Here is a 15,685-nt window from a genome sequence, read left to right as displayed (position 1 = left end):
TGGAACCGTGCAATGTGGCATCAGTTTGGCATATCCGGTACGGCTGCAGCTGTCACGCCCTCAGTACAGCACCCTGCTGACGATAGTAGACGTCTGTTCTTCCTTTCAGACTTTCCCCATCTAGTTAAATGTGTGAGAAATGGCTTCATAAAAGGGGGCTACAAAACTCCAGCAGGTCACGTTGATGTGCGACCAATCAGAGCTGCCTACCAATTGGACAAGTGTGCAACAACACTTAAGGCAATGCCCAAGATCACACATGTTCACCTGAATCCGAATAATTTCGAAAAGATGAAGGTCAACTATGCTTTTCACCTCTTCAGTGCCGAAGTGCTGCGTGGTCTGTTTTTGTACCGAGAGCAAATTTCTAAGTCATGTTCATATGTAAGGGAAACAGAAAAGTTCATCACCTTTATGCAGAAATTGATTTCTGTAATGACCTCAAGAGTGCCTACAGCAGCACTGAGAAAAAACTCCGAAGGAGTAAAAGTGCTGCAAAATGCCCTGGATTACATTAATAGGTGGGAAGCCAACACAGGGCCCACAAAGGCAGGCTTTCTGTCACGCAGCACTGCTGAAGGCCTTCGGGTCACGATAAAAGGGACCCTACAGCTTTTTGAATATCTCACTGAACGTGTCGGATACAAGTATTTGCTAACCTCACGTCTGAGCCAAGACCCCATCGAAAAGCTGTTTGGCATTATTCGGCAGTTTTCCGGCTGTAATGACCACCCCACCTCATCCCAGTTCTTAACAGCAGTTAACTGCTTAAGTTTTTATAACTTATGCAAAGCGCTGGACACAGGAAACTGTGCAGGAGGTGCCCTCACGTCCCTTGTCGGAGTGGACGCAGCCGCCAACCATGTGGACACCCTACTTGATGAGGGAAAACTTGATGAGGCTTCGAGTGTCTTTGAGCAATCTGAACTTTCCGATCATGTCTACCCAAAGCAGACAAGTGATGCCAGGTTAACGTATTACCTGGCCGGATATGTGGCCCGGAAAAAGGTGATGGCAACGAAGTGTCGGGAATGTTTTGACCTGCTCTTAACATCCGCTAAAGACGCAGTTGAAGGTCTTTCTTCGTTTACGAATTTCTGCGACCAAGGAGGTCTTCTGTACCCTTCCGTCGAGTTCTTTGCATTTATTGAAGCTTTGGAAGATGTTTTTACGATGTGGTTCAGCTGGAACAATCTTCAGCGAGACAGCATGACTGAAGTTTTGCAGATCATGAAGAATGTTCCCCGCGTTGGGTGTCACACACATCAAGACGAGCTGACAAACAACGTGATCAAGTTTTTTCTTCTGACCAGGCTTCATTTTTTTACTAAGTCCCTCAACAGAGAACGAGCTTCAGCGAGCGAAAGAAGGAAGCACTTGAAACTTAGAAGAACGACTTGAATGTCAGAGACTCTTGTTGGACCTTTAGTGTGCTTGCTCTTGTCCTTTTTTTTACAGTGTGTAATATGTTTGTTCCAAGGGGCGTAGCCAGAAATGTTATCGGGGGGGGGGGCACCCTTTTTATCTGAAGTGTGGGCCGGGCTGGCCAATGTGTTCGAGTGTCACTTTGTGCTCTGTATGCTATGGCGAAAAATTCACTGATTGATTTGTGGGGTTTAACGTCCGAAAACCACCATATGATTATGAGAGACGCCGTAGTGAAGGGCTCCGGAAATTTCGACCACCTGGGGTTCTTTAACGTGCACTTAAATCTGAAAAATTCACTGATGATCGATACTGCCTAATGCGAATTTTGAGCGCAGCTTCGCGTTTTGAAAGGTCACTTCTGTATGAAGTTTTGGCTTTCCGCAATCTGTCAACTAAGCCATAAATCATAATTTTTGTGAAGAAAGACGGCACTCACCACGCCATTATTCTTCTTTCAGCGGATGAGCGAGGTATCCGCTACACATCTGTGAAGTGTTCTGTACCCTTTATTGAAGGTGCATGTGGCCGAGGACGATGAAGAATTATGGCTGAGCACATTGAGTTGGGTGGGAAGCATTATACCACACACTCGTTGCGCAATTAGCATTGTGTGATCACTGGTTGTTATCTAATACGACTCCTTGCTCTACACCATGCCTGTATAGAGTCTTTTTCGTGAACGCGTTTCAGGCTTTCGTCTTTTTCTTTTTCTCTGTTTAGCTCTCAAGACTGATTTTTTTTCATCCGATTGTTTTATTGTGAATATATTTTTCTTTTGTGTTTGTTATAAGTCAAAACGGCCAATAAAGAAAACAAAACCCAGCGTGGCTCTGTAGTAGTATACTGGACTGCCACGCAGAGGGCCTGGGTTCAAATCTCATTCCAGCCTCGGTATTATTTTCTCCTTTTCATCTATTTTTTTTTTCATGTCCATCGGTTACATCGCCAACGGCGACGCCGCTCAACGCAGGAACGGGCTCCAAAAAATTTCGGATGGTGAGGGGGTTCACGGGCCCGGAGTGCCACACGCTGGCTACGCCCCTGGTTTGTTCTAAATTGAAAAAAAAAACAGTTCAGACTGCAATTTCGCAATTCATTCGATGTTTCATTGCCTCTCATTTGTGGAGTAAAATATTTTTGCAGCAGAGGCTTGCGTTTAGCGCACAAAAGAAGAACAACCGAATAAACACTTCAAGCAAAAAAAAAAGCATGCAAACGAAGGTGCAGCTATAACAAGAGCACATTTTAATCACTCATTCTCGAACGCCGCGTGCTCGGCAAGCACCGTCACCTTCGATTTCGGCACTACAATCTATGGATCTTTGGATGAACCAGAAGCTTGATAGCGTCTGCGATTAAAATTTGGACTGAAATTGTTGCCGTGTCCACAAGTTATAGAAACCGCGATTAAAAAATAAAAGCGCGAGATCCAAAAGCGATCTGTTTCAACAAGTCACGACAAAAAAAAAAAAACATTGCTTTCCGACATTCTTAATTCACACTGGCCCAACAATCATAGCTGGCAAATGGAGATGCAATTACATGTGCACGTAGCAGAATGAAGACAGTGGAATTTAAACGCACGGTGCTAAATAACGGCCGATTAGCTGCGCGACAAGCAGACGACTACACGGCGAGCGGACGTGTAAGCGGGTGTCAGCGCCTCCTAGAGTTCTCTTTTCGATGCATCGCGGAGCGGCCTCAGAGCCGGCGGCGCGGTCTGCACACTTCCCCTATTCTAGACACTGTACCAGCACGGAGGTTCCTTCCTCCGTGGTTTACCAGTGTCACCTCCAGAGTACCAGAGGCACCGTCGCGCTGTTTTGTTTACGCAACCCACATGGTGTTTGGCTAGCCTAGTGCGTGGTTGTGCGATTGTGTGAAGTGTGCTCTGCAATGCTAAGCCTAGGTGCTTCGACGCTCGTCAGCAAACTCCTTTGTTAACATCGGGAGGATTTCGCTTGCCTGCGATGGCTCCCACTCCGCCTTCGTCGTCCTCGCCGATGGCATCGAAGCGCGCAAAACAGTACCGTCGGTTAACGATGGAGAAGAAAGCCGCCATTATTAAGTTAGTGAAGAGTGGCCGATCGCAGGCTGAAGTGAGCAAGGAGTTCGGCATTTCCAAGCAAACAGTTTCCGATTTCCTGAGGAACAAAGACAAGATCTTGGAAGCGGCCGAAAAACCGTCTGGTGCCCAAAAGATGAATGCAAGCCGAGGTGTTCATCCAAAGCTTGAGGACGCTCTGGTCGTGTGGCTTAATTCAATGATTGCCAAGCGGTTTCCAGTCTCAGAGCTGCATCTTGAAACAAAAAGTAGAAACTCTCGCGCTTCGAATGGACATCACGGATTTTAAGTTCAGTGATGGATGGCTGAGAAATTTTAAGCATCGGAATGACCTCAAGTTCAAGATGTGTGGCGAAAGCGGCGCCGTCGACAGTGCAGTTATTGCGGAAAACTCCAGTCTTTGTTGCAGCAGTTCTCTGCTGACAACTTTTTTTACTGCGACGAAACTGGCTTGTTTTACAAGCTGCTGCCGGAAAGAACACTCGCTTTTGCTGGTGACGCATGCCATGGTGGCAAGCATAGCAAAGAATGGCTGGCCGTTCTTGGTGGCAGCAACATGTTTGGCACCAAGAAACTTCCTTTGTTAGTAATCGGGAAGTCCAAGAGCCTGAGGTGTTTTAAAGGTGCAATGCTGCCAGGGTTATACGAAGCCAACAAAAAGGCATGGGTAACGCAGCAGTTGTTCAAGAGTTACGTCCGCAGGTTGGACAGAAGTTTGAACAACAAAACACAAGTGTTCTGCTCTTCGTTGACAACTGCGTTGCTCATGGTCACATCAATAACTTGAAGGCTATCCAGTTGGAATTCATGCCGCCCAACACGACTGCGATCCTCCAACCGATGGACCAAGGCGTTACCCGTAATCTGAGTCTTTTGTACCGTTCACGTATACTCAACCGCGTGGTGCTGTGCTCGGAAAGTGGGGAAGGCTACAGCATTGACCTTCGGTCTGCTGTCGAAATGCTTGCGGACGCATGGAAGGCGGTAAAGCAAGACACACTTCGCAACTGCTTTCGCACACGGGCTTCGTATTTGACACAAAGGCTGCAGACTTGCCTGAAGAAAGCGACAGCGTGACTGACTTGTGCCTCTCATGGATGATATTATCAACGATCTCCGCCCTGCTGGTGCTTCCATGCCCACGGAAATAACTTTTGAGTGGTTCGTCGACGCTGACGAGCTCGACTTCTGCGCAGAGCTAACCGACGACGAAATAGTCAGTCAGGTTATGGCGGATTCAGACGACTCCGATGTCGAAAATGAGGAACCAACGCCTGCGCCACCAACGACCGCCGAATTGATGCGAGCATTGATGACGCTGTCATCGATGTACAGTGATGACATGACCCTTGCTCAGATCGAGGCGAATGTGATCACATGCAAGTGGAACGTCGTTCAAAGAAGGATCAAGTTTTTCAAGCCACTGCAGCTCTAACACCGGCTGCCCTGACGGCACCCGCGGTCAGCTGCATGCATTTTTTTTAACAGCTCTTTTCAGAGCCACCCCACTGATGCTTCGGCAGAGTTCCGGAAGTCTGGTACTTCGACCTTGACCCTCTTGATCCGTGAAATATCAATGAAATGGTGCGTTTTTCGCTTGCATTGAGAAATAATAGCGAAATGGTGCGTTTTTTTTTTTTGCTTGCATTGAAAATTATCAGTAAAATAATGTGTTTTTTTTGCTTGCATTCGTTTTTTCGGGCTGCCCGAATTTTCGGAGTTTTTCGCTGCTTAGAGGGTCCAAAAAATCTGCAGTTGACTGCACTCCGTTTGCCACATTTGCCAAGCCCGTTGTTACACACCCTGTCAAGCTTGATCTAAGACTTTTTTTCTTTACCCACCAAGCTCCATCGATTGTCTTTGAAGCTGAAAATAAATCCTTATTGATTGATTGATTGAGTGTAGTCCTGTTGACGAGCTGGCCTTGTCCATGTGCCAGTTCAGACTGCACAGTGCGCAGATGTATTTTTGACACTGGTAAAATCATGCTTTTTAAGTGGGCCGAATCTCTTGCTTGTGCCTGCTTTTAGGTCTGCATCAAGGAGTCAAATAGCGGTCCCACTGCCGTGTCTGCCACGTTTGGTGGTGTTGGACTGCTCTTCGGCTCCATTTTTTGTCGGCAGGCGCAGCCTCGGCTGCTGTTTCGATAGGGCAAGCCTCGATTGTTTTCGCACATTCGCTCTTGCAGGTGTGTCACTATATGGACTGCCGGTCTAAGAAGCAGCTGATAAACCGCTACCACTGGTCCCTGTATCCGAACATGCAGCGGGGCCGCTGGTCAGCGCAGGAAGATGTCATGCTGCTTGTCGCTGTGAAGCTGTACGGGGACGTTAGCTGGTCCAAGGTTAGCCACTTGTTTCCCTTAATTTTGCTGTGGACCGGTGGGCACTGCCGGTTCGCTTGCCCTGTGTGTACTGTAGAATCCCAACGATAGTGGCGATTCCACTCCTGTGCCAAATGAGATTTATTATGCCCTCTTTTATAGCAATAATGGAAATTGTGCCAAACTGCAGCTAAGTCTCGAGTTTGAGGCTAATCGCCCAGCCAAGCTCTGGAACAGCCGCACTGCAAAAAGGAAGTTTGTTCTTAGTGTATTGCGTACTGAACACTGTTATAAGTCGCTCTTGCCACAGTACACATGCGTAATGCAAAAAAGCTCTCTGGTTAGGAGCAACAAGCAGTTGTGGGACACAGCATGTCTTTTGTCTTTAATTATTCACAATTGCAAGTGCTGCATAATAATAAGTACTACTGCAACCCCTAATGTCTAAAACATTTACATGCAATCATTCAGAGCTGATTGCGACATTGCTGTAACCCTGAGAAATAAAAAACAACAAACGCTACACGAGTTTTTATGTTTCCCCTAGTCATATGTATGAGTTCTCTGATAATTCGCACAAAATCCTGGCGTCCTTTCGAGTTATGACCATCATGAACACACGGTTACGCTCTATCGAAGCCCATCAGTTCACCATTCTGAAGTGCACTCTTAATTAACCAGTGTCCTGGCCACATTTCAGGTGGCAAGCATGGTGCCAGGTCGTACACACGGCCAGTGCAGGGATCGCTACATGGACAACTTTGCCCAGCAGTTTGTCTTGGGGCCGTTCACTTCGGATGAGGACTGCACGCTGCTGCAGCTGGTGCAGAAGTACGGAGCTGGCCACTGGGCCATGGTGAGATCGTTCATCAGTTTGCTACGCTTGCAGGGGAGCTGGCGAATCCGTGTAAAAATTGTGGCAATCAAGGTGAGTTTAATGTTAATCAAGCAGAAGTGCTGCAACTACACTGTTCTCAAGCTCATTCATCAAGTCGCAATGACCTTAAGGAGCCAGGGTGCAACTGTGACCGGTTGTGATCCGCTGTGGAGAGGCATTGCAGCCGCACTAGCTCCAAGCATTGCCACTGCAGTAACACATGACTAAGCGAAGTGGCTACCTTGCCGGCCGGCACTTTGTTGGCCTAGATGCTTAGTACAAGCGTTCACTGCCATTGAGTGTACGAGCATGGAATTATAATAATGATTTAAACTTCCTGGCTTAAAGCCGGTCACCCACTACAGAGGCGCACACGTTGTTGCGCCTGTGCCTTTAACGGCCTTAGTGGCAGTGTAGCATGTTTTAAATGATTTCATTCACTAAGTTTTTAAAGTGGGCACTAGGGATAGGATATCGCCATCGCGTTGAACTCTCAAAGACGAAGCTTAAGGATCCCCCCCCCCCCTTTTTTTCTGCAGTTTCGTTTTGAAGTTTTTAACAAATATTCTAGAAATATTAGACAAATATTTTATTCGATTAGCACTTGCACTTCAAATTCCCTTCACACACCAAGTTTCGCAATTCGCAGAGCTCCAGAAAAAGTCTCGACAGCCACTGAACAAGCTTTACTGTATGCGAATGAATTCCATCTCACTGCACCCATCACCGGAACAGTCGGCTGGCAGCCATTTGCCAGGGTGTTCTGAATAGGGCAGTCCTCAGCCATTCAAAAAAAAAATGCAATTTTTCGCTTTTACAACCAGGATTTCGAACAGGCTACTCAACAATCGACCACATTCATACTATCAATCAGGTAACAGAGAAATGCTCAGAATATAACCAACCACTATACATAGCCTTCATAGATTACGAGAAGGCGTTTGATTCAGTTGAAATATTGGCCGTCATGCAGACACTGCGGAATCAGGGCGCCGATGAAGTATATGTCAACATCCTGGAAGAAATCTACGGGGGATCAACTCTTACCATAGTGCTTCATAAAGAAAGCAACAGAATACCAATCAAGAAGGGTGTAAGGCAGGGGGACACAATCTCCCCAATGCTATTTACCGCGTGCTTACAGGAGGTTTTCAGAAACCTAGAATGGGAACAGTTAGAGATAAGAGTTAATGTAGAGTACTTTAGTAACCTGCGCTTCCCCGATAGCATTGCATTGCTGAGTAACTCAGGGGACGAATTGCAACTCATGATTACGAAGTTAGACAACGAGAGCAGAAAGGTAGGTCTTAAAATGAATCTGCAGAAAACGAAAGTAATGTACAACAACCTCGGAAAAGAGCAGCACTCCGAGATAGGTGATAGTGCACTTCTAGTTGTAAAAGACTATGTCTACTTAAAGCAGGTAATAACTGCGGAGCCGAACCACGAGATAAAGAATAAGAATGGTCTGGAGCACATTCGGCAAGCGCTCTCAAATTATGACTGGTAGATTGCCACTATCCCTCAAGAGAAAGGTATATAACAGCTGTATCTTGCCGGTACTTAGCTACGGAGCAGAAACCTGGAGACTTACAAAGAGGGTTCAGCTTAAATTGAGGACGACGCAGCGAGCAATGGAAAGAAAAATGATAGGTGTAACCTTAAGAGACAAGGAGAGAGCAGAGTGGATTAGGGAACAAATGGGGGTCAAGGATATCATAGCTGAAATCAAGAAGAAATGGACATGGGCCGGGCATGTAGCACGTAGACAGGATAACCGCTGGTCGTTAAGGGTAACTAACTGGATTCTCAGAGAAGGAAAGCGGGTTAAGGGGAGACAAAAGGTTAGGTGGGCAGATGAGATTAAGAAGTTTGCGGGTGTAAATTGGCAGCAGCAAGCACAGGACCGGGTTAACTGGCGGAACATGGGAGAGGCCTTTGTCCTGCAGTGGACGTAGTCAGGCTGATGATGATGATGATGATGATGTAGTTTATCGCTTGGATTACCTGTGTTTCGTGCATTGCCAAAGCTCGTAGTCGAGAAAGAAGCACGTAGTCGAGAATTCACCCGTCAGGCGCTGCAACAAGCCCCATTCAATTGGCTTTTAATGTGTAATTGTGCTTGCACAAATTTATTTTAAACATATCACTCCAATTTTAACCTATGTAATACCTTAATGTCCACTCTGTCATATACAATCTTTAGCTTAACCCATTCCTCGTATTTTGCATTAAAAAAAAAACAAAGCTTTTCGTACAATTCACACCGCCACTAAACAGGGTGCTCTGAAAAATGGCAGTGTGTGTCACTTGTTGCTGGTGCCATAAAGAGGGAGCTTTGAAAGTACAGTTACAATTGGTCTGTTTCAATAACATGCAATTTAGGGTTAATAACTACAGTCGAACCCCTTTATAAGAGATACTGGTATAAGAGGCACCAGTGTGCCAACAGTAAAGTACGGGTTGATAAGAAAATGCATATGGGGTACCCTGCTTATGAGAGACACCTCATATAAGAGACAAGAATTGCTGCCCGGAGCATGTCTCTTAGATAGGGGTTTAACTGTATAAGAAATTGAGTGCTCTTAATGCACGCGAATGAATCTGCATCAATGAGAAGGAGTTCACAAGAGAGTACAGGGTCTGTATTCAAAGTTGGTGGTATGGTCTTCACGCTGGCATGCTGTCCCATACCACATTAATGTATGTTACAGTCAACGTCCGATTTCCTGAACCTTCAAGAAACCGTGAAAATGTGTGGAAAATTGGGCAGTCCAGATAAACGAATGCATGTGAAAACGCACCTTTTTTTGTAGGTATTTTTCGCTAACTGAGAAGGTGACGGTGGGAGTACAAGATTCCGATTGCGATTCAACCAATGCATCGTTTAGATGGCTCTGAAAAAAGCCATTCATAAAAAAAAAACCGAGGTGGCTGGCGTTATCTCATACGTCAGCGCTTGGGGGCAAATAAGTCTCCTATTTTCTTTTGCACGGCGTTCCGCTTGCCCGCGATCATGTCCGCCTCAATTTCAGTCAACGTTGTGTTGCCACTGTACACCGATGACAGTGTCATCAGTGCTCACGTCAACTCCGAACTCGTTGGCTGTGTTCGATGGCTCTTAGTTTTCAGTGTTAGAGTCATCAGAGTCCTGCGTAACTTGAATGATTTTGTCATTGGTCAGGTCCGCACATAGCTCGAGGTCTTTGTCAGCGTCGGCGAAGCCCTCAAAGGTTATCCCGACTAAAATCGACTCGCCGGCAGCGCGCAGATTGTCGAGGGAACATCCGCGGATGGCAGTTCGTCACACACGCTGTCCACTTGGGGCGAGACGACCGTCTCGGCGTCGAGTCTGAAGCCCGCATTGAAAGAACAGTTTCGCAGAGTCTCTTGGGTAACCGCCTTTCAAGATTCCCCTAGCATGCCGACGGCAGACCTGAGGTCAACAGCGTAGCTTTTCCCATAGGGAACCTACGAGGGGACTCTGTGCGCTTCGAAGGCGCAGACAAAGACGAAGGAGCAGTTGGTGCCATCACTGGAAACGGTGAATCTGCTTGACGAAAAGTGCAGCAGGAAACAGCTAGTAACTCGGTAAATACTGAAGGTCAGGAAACGAGATCACTAAAGATAGCGCGCAGCAGGAAACGATCAACCGCAGACACAACCGCAAAGCTGACAAAACAACACGTGAACGAACTGAGTGAGGTTTGGCTTACCTAAACTGTTAAGCTATGGCTGGCAACGGATTGACATGTGCGGTTTCGAGGTTAAGGCAGCTGCGGTGCGGTGGTTGGTGACGCGAGGATATGAAAACAACTCAAATGGCGGCGTCTGTGGTGACTTTGGATCGGCGGTTCATAGTAAAAAGTCTGGGAAAATGGATGCCGAAGGCCATAAGCCTCCGAAATTTCTGACTTTTTAATACATTGACTCTATAGCGAACTTGGCAGTGCCACAGATGAGTCCGAGAAATCTAGCATGTCCGCAATTTCAGGCATCCGGGAAATCGGACGTCGACTGTATTTAGTTCGACCTGCGTCTGTACATCTTTATTTTATTGGATCTCGGAAATACGACAAATGCACTTCCCCGTTGTCGGTCACTGTTCTCGCCTTCAAAGCCTCTCCTTGTGACGCTTGTACAGGCGGCAAGGGACATGCCCTGGCGTGCATCCAACACGCTGCTGATGCGCTACCGGCGACTGTACGAGACCCTGCGCACCAAAGAGCCCACAGTGGCTGACGTGGAGCGCTCCCTGGCGGTACCCGTGGCTCCCATGACTGCGGTGCGATGTGCCCGTCTGACAGGAATGGACAAGCGCATGGACCTGTACCGGCGCATCAGACGCCTCCTCAACACAGATGTCATGAAGCGTGCCGCCCTTTCGCTGGTCAAGGTAGCCACGGCCACTTCTTTTGCCTGTTTGGAATGACGGAGACAGAATATAGTTGCCGCTGCATGAAAGAGCTCTCTCTGATCATTTGTGTCAAGCACTGCTCGCAAGTGCTCTTTTCTTTAGAGCTGTTTGCCGTGATTCCACTTTTGCGCAAAACTGTGCTAAGCTGCGCGAAATTGAGTTTACTGTGTCATCCTGATTATATCAATATAGATTGTGCTGTACTGCACCGGAGTCTTGGGTTTGATGAGTCGGCTATCACTGTTTATCGCACCGCCAGCGCATCAAAAATGCAGCTTGACCTTGAGGCCACCAGTGTCACTACCAATGATCGAGCATTACTCCCGATTGAGCCACGCCACCACGCACAGTGCAGACACAGCTTTAGTTGTGCCAGTCGGTTGACTGAAGCTACATCAATACTTACAGTTAAACCTAGAGATAACGAAACTGATGCATTCCCCTCCAAAATTTCTTAAACACAAATTTTCGTTATATACAGTTTCAGTGTGAAATTTCGAAAAAAAAGATGCGCAAATAAAGTGAAAATGGAAGGCAGGTCTTTTATTTATTTGGCTATTAAGAACTGCATTATTATTGTGATAGAAATTATATAGACTCTCTCGGCGAATTTTCACTGTCATGTTTCATATAGAGTCCAAATCGATAGCATCCCCCTGCGCATCGCAAGTTGTACCCATGGGTAAAAGCGTGCGAGTGGGGGCCCAAAGTGGATGCTGATATTTCGAGGAGCACCGTGCACCGCTTCTGCTCTGTGAGGTCCTTGTCTCCGTGTTGTGAGGGGCACCGCCAAAGCGCGTGCTCTAAATCAAGTGTTCCCCCGCAGTTGCTTGGGTATAGATCGTACTTGAAAGCGGGATTCGGATAAGAAATAGTTGTAGCATTCTAAGAGACATTTCTCTGGCTAAACAGGTGGGGGGATTGAATAACTGCGTATTCTTGAGGAGTTCGTTGTATGGATGCTCACTATAGGCAGGTTTAAATGTACGTGTTGTCAGTTGAGTGTTGGTTATGTGGTGTTCACTGGATTTGACTGCATCATTTATTAGGTGCAGGACAAGCTCTGCAGGCGTAGGGTTTGACTGGCTCCATACGCAATTGTTGCATGTGCCCATGTGAAACAGCTGAGTTTTCTTGGCAGAACTGGAACGAGAATGTGAGCCGGGAGACGTGCATGAGGCTGTACCGCAAGATGCTGCAGTTTCAGCAGGGCACTCGCCCACCGAAAAACTCTCAGATGCAAGGCCGTTTCCTGACCAAGGTCATTGCCAAGTACGCGCAGCCCCTGCATCAACCCATGCTGCCCAGCCTGGCTGCCTGCGAGCACCAGGAGTGGCAAGCTGTGGCCAATGGTATGCATTACCTTCTACAGCACTCGTGTGACATTGGAGCATACGTGATGTTTCCAGCTTAGCATTGGTCACCTAAGGAGGTGGTTGTTTAGAAAGCACCGACTCTAAATTTCGAAGGCGAGATGAGTGAGATGAATTTATGTGGAGACATACATATCTATCAGATATCACAGGCAAGTATAGCCAACTTTCGACAACTTTCTGTAGCAGCACAGCCAAGGCTACGAAGCCCAAGCGCACCTTTTCTCGCTACGCTTCTGCTCGTAGTCCATGAACACTTACTTTGGTATGCTGCGTAGCATAATGGAAAATATAAAAAGAAGAGATGTGAATATTACAAGATTGTTCGAATTATTATTACAAAGCATCACCCGTGTAGGTTTTTTGTTCTTTGCTATTTCTAGTTTTCTTGTTTTCTGGTGCCGTTTCACTTTTCCCTGCCCCGGTAAACAAGATATGGCATTGCTCGGTTGCAGCAAGTTCACATCGAACCTTGTGAACGAGCATCAGTGCGGGTTCATTAGGTGATCTGTATTCATCGAGCAGGGAGAAACGTAGACAGTAGTACGTCATAAAATATTTTGTTTCCCGCACATGCACTCACCAAAAATTTGTGTGCTATTGATATCATCAGCGAAAGTTGTACTCGGATCGCTATAGCCGCCATAAAAGTGACACTGGCGACCTGCCAGTCTTCAAGAACACCAGCTGCTTGGAAGAAAAATTGCACTTGGAAACTGTACGTTAAACCAATGACCCTATTCCTAAATTGCTTTGCATACGTGGTCAGTGTTTCAGCTGGCTAATACTGTTGATACGATAACGCTGAAGATTGTGTACCGTAACATCGCTCCCGACTATGTCTACGGAGGTACCGTATTTACTCGTCTAATCCTCGCACTTTTTTTGCCGAAAAATCGATGCTAAGTTGGGGGGTGCGAGAGTTACGTGGGGAGAACTTTTCACGAGAACTTACCGAGCGAAAAAAAAAAAAAACGAAGTGGCCGCAAACCGGGATTCTCACACCAGCAACTAACAGCAAGCTTTGAGAAGTACTAATTAAGAGTTACCTCAACAATAAAAGCAGAGGTTCAACACAAGGCAAGATTTATTTGAGACACAAGTGCAAGCGAATAGTCGAGAATTAGAATACCATACGCACAGCTTGTGGGCGTTGCAGATGTAATGGTAGCGTTCGTCGCTCAACAGGAGCCCTTAAAAGGTAGGCAAGGTTCCATTTGGCGTTGCATAAGTGGTTGCCAGACTGGAAGGGTGGTTGTTGCCAAATTGCCGCTAATTGTGGCAGAAAATTTTTTTCCTGTAGTTGTGGCTTCTTCGCAAGAGTTTGGTGCTATCCGCGGTGCACTTCTTGGCTGAAAATTGCGGCTCGTCGGCTGGGTCCCATTTACAGGTACGCGCAAGTCGCGCTTAGTTCACTCCATCTGCTTCGATAAAGAAGCCTTCCAGGCGTACATAGCTGTAGCATATCCGACGTACTCCGATTAACCAGCCTTGGAACGCTTACCGTAATTACTCGAATCTAACGCGCACCTTTTTTCCGGTTAAGCGAGTTCATAAATCGCATGCGCGTTAGAATCGAGTACGAACAAAAAAATTACGGTCAATCTATTGCCATCGCAAATACAAAATGGCCGCCCCCTACGTGCGTTGGCATGATGTGTCGGCTATTTCTGCCTATGTGTTTACCATGTGCAGCACTTCGTACGTGTGCTGAGGAGTTCGTCATCTAGTAGTGCATTAGCATCGACGACTTGGAAGGGTCGACTCCAAAAACTCGAGTGCACCACGATGCCGCTTTTAAAAGAAAAGTCATCGCGTGTGCAGAAACGGACGGAAATCGGGCCGCATCGTGGTCCTTCTCGAAACGTGCGTGCGGGACCGGCGGAAACAAAAGCAGAAGATTGTCGACAGCAAAGCTTCACGCAAAGGCTTCAGTGAACCACAGCAGGGTCGGTTTCCGCAAATTGAAGAGCTGCTCCGCGAGTATGTGCTTGAGGAGCGAGTGGCACAGCGGCCCATGACGACAGAACTGCTCCAAGTGCGGGCTATGCAATTAGTCTTAGAAAAAAGTCTAATGCGGAGCCTGTTTAAAGCGAGCAGGTGCTGGCTAATTAACTATATGAAGAGGAAAGGCTCTTCCCTCCGAAGGGGAACATGCATATGCGAAAACTTTTGCGGAGAAGTACGATGAAAAGCTTTACAGTTTTCAGAGGTTCGTCCTAAACTTGCGGCGCAACAACGGCTACCTGCTTGGGCAAATCTGGAATGCCGATCAGACGCCTCTTTACTTCGACATGCCTGGCACCACAACTGTCGAGAAGAAGGGGGCGAAGCAAGTTCGCGGGCTGACATCGGTCCACGGTAAAACTACAGTGACGGCAATGCTCTGTTACACGTCAGATGGGCACAAGCTTCGCCCGTACCTCATATTTAAATGGAAGACAATCCCGAAAGGAATCGTTTTTTCGAGTGGTGTGATCGTGCGGGCCAGCAAAAAAAAAAATGGGTGCGCGTTGCAATCGATGTCTTACGTTTTTTTTTTTTTTTCGCGGTGGAAATCGGGTGCGCGTTACAATCGAGGGCGCGGTAGAATCGAGTAAATACGGTATTCATCACATGTATATACGAGTCCGAACGATGTGTCTTGTGCTGACACAGCTAGGGGAAGCGTAGCGTCCCCCGTCGTAGCGCGCGGTCGACGCGACACGATCAGCTGAGAGAGAGAAAAAAAATAAAAGTAAGGGGAAGGGGGGCAGCGCAACCCCTCCTGCGACTCTAATCAGTTTTCCCCGTAATCCCTAATACTGAGACGCGATATCTTAATCGCACAGCTGCGCACACAGCAAGAGAACGCGCCTCGACTTCTGTAATGGGAGGTTCATTCCGTTAATTAAAATGGCCTCTTAATTGCACGGCAGCACCGCGCTCGACTTCTGCTAGGCGCGGTACATTCCGTAAAGAAAACGAATTCTGTAATGCGCGGTTCATTCCGTTAATTAAAACGGAATTAAAATGGCCTCTTAATTGCGCAGCAGCGCCGCGCTCGACTTCTGCTAGGCTCGGTCCATTCCGTTAATTAAAACGGCCAGCGTCGCTCATGCACTCGCGAAATTCACCGCGGATAGCACCAAACTCTTACAGAAAAGCCACAACTACAAAAAAAATTTTCTGCCAAATTTAGCGGCAGTCTGACAACAACCAC

The 15,685-nt window shown here is 47.1% G+C and overlaps 1 protein-coding gene across 1 annotated transcript in view; it reads left to right on the top strand.

Annotated features, from left to right (window-relative positions):
• Positions 1–15,685, top strand: part of LOC142785026 (uncharacterized) — a 30,958-nt gene that overhangs the window by 10,496 nt on the left and 4,777 nt on the right. The window contains exons 5-8 of the mRNA XM_075883451.1: positions 5,682–5,837; positions 6,517–6,672; positions 10,838–11,089; positions 12,252–12,462. Of these exons, the coding sequence (XP_075739566.1) occupies positions 5,682–5,837; positions 6,517–6,672; positions 10,838–11,089; positions 12,252–12,462 (775 nt within the window). The remainder of the gene's footprint in view (positions 1–5,681; positions 5,838–6,516; positions 6,673–10,837; positions 11,090–12,251; positions 12,463–15,685) is intronic.

This window comes from Rhipicephalus microplus, unplaced genomic scaffold (genome assembly GCF_043290135.1).
Source record: "Rhipicephalus microplus isolate Deutch F79 unplaced genomic scaffold, USDA_Rmic scaffold_17, whole genome shotgun sequence".
Taxonomy (NCBI): domain Eukaryota; kingdom Metazoa; phylum Arthropoda; class Arachnida; order Ixodida; family Ixodidae; genus Rhipicephalus; species Rhipicephalus microplus.
This window is presented reverse-complemented; position numbering and strand designations above follow the sequence as displayed.